This window comes from Wasmannia auropunctata, unplaced genomic scaffold, assembly GCF_000956235.1.
Source record: "Wasmannia auropunctata unplaced genomic scaffold, wasmannia.A_1.0 LD334376.1, whole genome shotgun sequence".
Classification (NCBI taxonomy): domain Eukaryota; kingdom Metazoa; phylum Arthropoda; class Insecta; order Hymenoptera; family Formicidae; genus Wasmannia; species Wasmannia auropunctata.
Genome location: NW_012028514.1, coordinates 566362 through 572821, shown reverse-complemented (window position 1 = coordinate 572821; position 6460 = coordinate 566362). Strand labels below are relative to the sequence as shown.

The 6460-nt window shown below is 37.2% G+C and overlaps 1 protein-coding gene across 2 annotated transcripts; it reads left to right on the top strand.

Annotated features, from left to right (window-relative positions):
- Positions 1 to 270: 270 nt before the first annotated feature.
- LOC105458732 lies at positions 271 to 4448 on the top strand. 2 transcript variants are annotated; one of them, XM_011704252.1, is made up of 2 exons: positions 271 to 646; positions 2521 to 4448. In XM_011704252.1, the coding sequence occupies exons 1-2, from the start codon at positions 628 to 630 to the stop codon at positions 3675 to 3677; spliced, it is 1176 nt and encodes a 391-aa protein (XP_011702554.1). In that variant the 5' UTR covers positions 271 to 627; the 3' UTR covers positions 3678 to 4448. The 2 variants fall into 2 exon arrangements, with proteins under 2 accessions (XP_011702554.1, XP_011702555.1); XM_011704253.1 differs by lacking the exon at positions 271 to 646 and adding an exon at positions 1572 to 1797.
- Positions 4449 to 6460: the final 2012 nt, after the last annotated feature.

The window sequence follows — 6460 nt, the reverse complement described above, 5'->3', positions numbered from 1 at the left end:
CGATCGCGTGTTCGGTCCATTATGGATAGTGTTGGCCGAGCGAGAGCGAGAGGATGTTCCGCGAGATGGAAAAGTTCCATTGAAGCCTGCTCTTACGATAGAAAGGAGCGATGCCTCTCTGCAATCTCATACCATTTGCGACGAGGAAATCTTCCGAGTGACACATGTATCTTTCACGTGATATTTTGTGTTATGATCACGATCTCGGTTACAATAACACGATGATATTACAGAATTTGTACTTGACTTAGACTATAAGAAAGTCAAACGGTAACGATAAACAACACAAGGAATGTACAACGATTTTCAGTTGTGAACGTTGCTTGTCGCGAAACTGCCGATTTGAAGCAGTCTCGATCTAACATTCGTTCCGAAAAGACGAGGATATTAATTTAGATATCATTGCGCATAATCTTATCGCAAAGCAATCTGATCAGATTTCTTGTGCATCTCTTTCTTCATCGAAGTTATTCTACATTATTAAATATTGGCTATCGTATATACATCAGATATCGAATTTTATGAAGTTGGTGCCTTCTACTAAAAATTCAAATTTTATTACGTTCTATATAACACTTGTTTGATAATCCATCTGCAAAGCTGGGTCGACATCGCAAGAAAAAGAATATGACATCGAAGAGCGCAGGTAAAATTTAGTGAAAATTTAATTATTTGCTCCAAAAATAAGTGCTTAATAGCAAATTCGATTGGATGTACTAGTGCGTACTCATTTTTCGTCTTAATCTCAATGTAAGTGATATATGTTGAATAATAAAATACATATCTTATCAAATAGTACACTAAAGTGCTATGAAGAATTTCGCGATTTAACCCATATTTATATTAAACACATATCTTTATGGCTGCGTTCCGTTTGGCGCTTACAGCTGCTTACAGCGCTCACAAAATCATTTCATCCTTGTTGTTTATCAAATATTGGACAAAGATAAATGATGCTTATAAGCGCTGTAAGCGCCAAAAGGAACGCAGCCTATGTTGTACGCACAATAGTTTAAATGTACATACACTGAATGCGTCCAACCGAATTCGCTGTAAGACACATTAAAGTCCAATGTGAAAACCTATAGCTATAAAATATTTCTTTGTTCAAGTTTTTTTTTACTCAAATTAAAAAATAATATAATTAATTAAAGAAAGGCTCAATAAATTAACAAAGTTAATAAATAAAATGAGTCAAAGCTGGATATTTAGTGCTTCAATGTAATAAGTTAAAATACAATAAATAGTATGATCAACACAAACGTTTCGATCCACATCAAGTCATTTTCAATATTAAAAACGGTAAATTAAACATAGAATTTTAAACGGAAAACGGTAATATAAAAGGTTTATACATTGATATTTGTTCGAGAACGCGCTATAATTTTTTGTAAATTTCAGCAATCACGTGTAATTCTCGAATATTCGGTCGTCCGAATTCCGCACTGAGGCTGATCACGTTTAGTTTTTCTTAATCTCACGCATTCCCGTCGTGCTCACCGATTCGGTGTCGTGTGCCGATTGGTTTATTGAATTCTATCTTTCGAGGTTTTGCCTGTTATTGAGTGACGCCTATTGTGCGTGAGTCAGATGATTAGTGTTTCCGAGACCAGTTCAATGCGAGCATTCGCGAAAGACAGTCGGCTGAGATTTTCACAGCACAACGCGAGTTGAGACGGTTCGCGAGTTGGAGTTTGTTTCATCAAAATAAAGACGATAAAGGACGATATCTACTTTCGTTACTTGATCTCCCGAAACGGCCTTTAAGTAAAGTGTGGTGTAGCCGCGTAATCGAAGGTACGACTACAATATTACAGAAATTCTTGATCGAGAACGGTAAAATATCATAATACATTCAAAATAAATAATCAGACGCAAATCCTTGTATTATCTTTGTACAATTAAAACGTCGAGAAGTTATATTAGACAAAACATACGGTCGTCCCAGATTTAAGGCGACAAGGGCGAATAATGTTATAAAACTCAACGTTAGTAACAGAAGCTTGAACAGCTGAATCCAGAAGTTCGTACATCGTTAACAAATTATAATAAAATTGACAGTTTAATAGTTTGTGACAGTTTTGCGTTTATAAGTTTCAAGTTATGAAAGTCAAATAGTCTACAAAGATAATTCGAGGATTTGCGCCTGATTATTCGTTTCGGATGGTATTGTTACGATATTTTTCCGTTCTCGATCAAGAATTTCTATCAATGTACAGATCTTTTATATTACCGCGTTTCCGTTTAAAACTCTATGTTTAATTTACCGTTTTTAACATTGAAAATGATTTGAAGTGGGACGTTTGTGTTGATCATATTATTTATTGAATTTTAACTTATTGTTAGTATATTGGAGCATTAAATATCCAGCTCTAGCTCGTAATTCATGTATATATTATTTATTAGTTTTGAAAAATAATATATTTATATGTGCATAGATTTGAACATATTGATAAAAGTTTTTAGAATTTTTCAATTATTTTTGTAAGAATAATTATTAAGTGCATCGATTATTTACAGACACGATGTCAGACAGTATACATGAGACTTGCAACTTAGAAGAATCACTACCATTAACAACAGCTATAACGAACGATCTCACTTTCGATGAACAGGCAGAGATGTCCACCGAAAATAAGAATCAATTTCCGACAAAGCATATCTTTTCTCATTGTCGAACGTCGTGTGATGTAAAAGTGACTACTTTTACCTGGAGTATTGCTGATTTCTGGCATCTTTACAGCTTTATTGACACTTTAACATCTAGTAGCATTGAAGGACATTCTTTTGATATAAATATGCGCATTGATAGAGAAAGGGATATCTTAACATTTTATATTGATTGTAATGGTGAAAATCAGTTTAATATTCACAGATATGATTGTTATATCCGAATTAATAATGAAGAACCAATCTTGCGTCCTGCAGGAATGTGGAAAATATTTTGTCCAGAAATTCCGGCGGTTACGTTTTATCAAATAAGTGTCGCTGTTATTGTGGACAAGAAATATTTAGAAAACAATAATACACTTTCAATATGCTTTAATTTTGAAACAGATAAAACTCTAACACATAGCACTATGTACGAGAATATATTAAAAGTACCACCACTATTAACAGCTATGACGAACGATCTCACTTTCGATGAATCTGACCAACTTGTTACATTTCAAGTAAAAGGGAAATGTGTTCGTGTAAAAAAATCAACATGTGCGAGCAGCCAGTTCCTTACTAAATTGTTAAAGACAGAAGATGCGAGTAAGATAATAGTAATAAAGAATGATGTAGCATACGATATTTTCAACATGGTAATATTTTATTTAGAAACTGGCCGTCTCATGTCTGATATTATAAAATTAGATGAACAAGATAAGGACAAAATTTATCAACTTCTTACAGCAGCTGATGAATTTGGCATAAAAGGTCTTAAATTATTGTGCGAACAATATTTAATAGGGCGCGTAGTAAAAGAGAATGTTGTACAATATTTATATATTGCAATTAATTATAATGCAAAATATTTAGAGAGTTATGTAAAAAGATTATTCAAGCTACACTTATCTGAGATTATTAACACTACAGAGTTCTTAAAGCTAATGCAACTTCATCCTGGGATATTATTTGATATTGTAAAACAAGAATTATTTAAAGAAGATGCTCCGTATCAAGTTATCTAACCTCTCAATCTACGTCGCATAATTAAATAAAATTATGACGAATTTTGACTATAATTTTGACGATAAATTATATCTTTATTTCCAAGATTAATTATTCTGTATTTGTATTAATAATTCTAAGATAATATTCATTTTTGTTATTTTATTGTTCATGTAGACTAGATATAAACTAAATACAAAAAATATCATATATTGTTCCAAGCGAACATTTGTTAGATATATAATGCGACATGTATAACATTTATATGCAACATTTAGAAGAAACTTTTTAAGTATTTTTATATAATATCTGTGTGCTATACTATTTGTTAATGATAAGTTTTTGTGCAATCCCTGATATCGTTATCGCGTGCGATAATCATCACATTGTTAATGGAACGTTATCGTCGGTTTCGTAGCCGCGAGAGGGTTAATGCGAGGTGTACGTTTATGTTCTACTGCAAATGTCATCGTTTGAGATATCTGCTCTAAGACCGCAATTCACGGAGAAGGCGAGGATCTATAGCGCATCAGACTGTTAGATGGACTGCAAGCCTACGGAGTAACGCAGAATGCGCCGTATCAAAGCACTGACTTGTCAGTGATAGAGCAGATATGTCAGACGAACGCGGAACATAATATATATATCGCTCCACCGTTAAGTGACATTAAAATTATGTTACTCGTTTCTTAACAATAATTCATCGCATGATCGAAAAGCGATAAATCCGGAAGTCGAAAAAGTAGAATCCTTTTTGTAAGCCAAATAAAATAAAATCAAAATAAAATGTCGCTTTTGCACGTTTTTTTTACTTCATTGATACCGATCGTATTTGCACAACGGCTTTGTACGCTCTCAATAACGCGAATACTTGTAACTGTTTTTACACAACGATCGGCGAACATCCTGTATTTTACAGGCGACGCGAATTTTTTTTTCAATTGTTTGCATTTGCCGAATGATTTGCATTTTCCGGAAACCGAGGGGGTTTCAATTCTGGTTTCCTTTATCGCGTTCGCGCGATATCCCGGATATCCGGAGTGCCAAAGTCCGTTGCGGACTTATAACACAGAACTAGTACCGTTCCGAACCGTTGTATATTATAATGTCATCTACTTGAATACACCAGAAACTGCCGGAGTCTCCCACCCGGTATATTGGCTTTTTCTTTACGGTTTGTTTATGTCGCATGCGCACAATCCACCCCCGAGAGCCGCCGACTCTCGTCCACCCTTCCAGTCGCCGGGAAGCGTGCGGATGTTTTGCATCGCTCGTCGCCGGGTCGTCGGATTTTCCTAACAGTGGAGGTGAACAACTGTCGTTTCTGTCGTTTGCAAGAAAATCGATTGCGTCAATCGTGTTGCGAAATCCTCATCCGAGGTACATCAAAATGTGGCTGCGACGCAATAAAATGGTGACGTACGAAATTTCGGAGTTTTTCAAATGACCCCGAGAACGGTCGGGAGCAATTTAGAATTGATACCGGTAATTCGCTACCGAGAACGCGGGATTGTGTTTCACAGCGCTTCCGAAAATTTTGTATTCTCGCCGCGATTTGTACTTTTGCGCGAAACGCGGCGTCGAGTCTCAAATAATCAACCGTGATCGGAGGCGAATCTTCATTTCGAGGACAGATCAGTATATTGGATAGCCGAAACGCTAGGAGTGCAATTAGTTTCTGCAGATATAATACGTTTCTACATTCTGATAAAGATATATGTATTAAGATACTAATATATACCGGCTATTTTAAACCTTGGATGGATATTATGAGATAAACGTTACTAAACCGCTAGTTTGTGCAAATTATACGGGGCGAGCGTGATAACAAGAATTTCGGAGGAGAGTCAAGACTCATCGAAACTTTAACGCGTGCATATTGAAACATGGTGTATCTATGAAACTCATCGTGAATGAGCAACTAAAGTGTCAGCCTCGAAACAAGGATTACGAGGATCGGCAACGGACTCTACGCCACACGGTAAGCTCATCCATAGGATAGCATGTGTTTCGTACTGCATGTTAAACACGCTCGAGGAATCCAGTTTCTTTTTTGCCAAAGCAACACGCGATCGTATTTATGCGATATTCCGCGCAGGAGGACAATAAGCATCAGCGACACGCAGTTGTATTAAATTACGACTGCGTCGGATAGATCTGTAATCGTCTTTGCCCGACGGGCTTAACATATGTAAATGTCAGGTTGACAAAGTTAGCGAGTGTAATACAGGCGTTTACCGGCTTACCCGCCTCTGTTACACATAACTGAAAGAAAAGAACTCGCGTTAAAATCTCGCCGTGAGCTCTTTCCCCGGGATAATCTGCCTGTTGATAACGGCGTATTTCGCGCGCGCTTCCGCGTACAATCCGCGTTTATTGTATGGAAAGAGAGACCTCGCGTTTCGCGTACCAACATGTCGACGTAATCCGTTCTCTCGTAATAATCCGTCAAAATAGCGGCGGCGTTTTTTTGTCGGGAAATTTTGCCCGATATTTTTTCTTTATTATTATTACTTTTTTTTTTTTACGCGCGCGCGGGTCTTTGACACGGAAAACGTTCGCCCGCGTTTCAACGACCGTGCACCGCGCCCTTTATCCCCGGTACATTCTGTACTCACGCGTAACTGTCTATCGCGACGATATAGGCGGCTAATTGAAATTCGGATAATGGGCAAACCGATGAGCGGGCATTGTCCGTCGCTCCGAAGAGAGGAAGGTGTTTTTGTCGGTGTCGTCCGCTACCGCCGCCGCGCCGCGCCACGCCGGTGGAAATTCGTTTTCACGGCTCGTTATGGTTATCTCG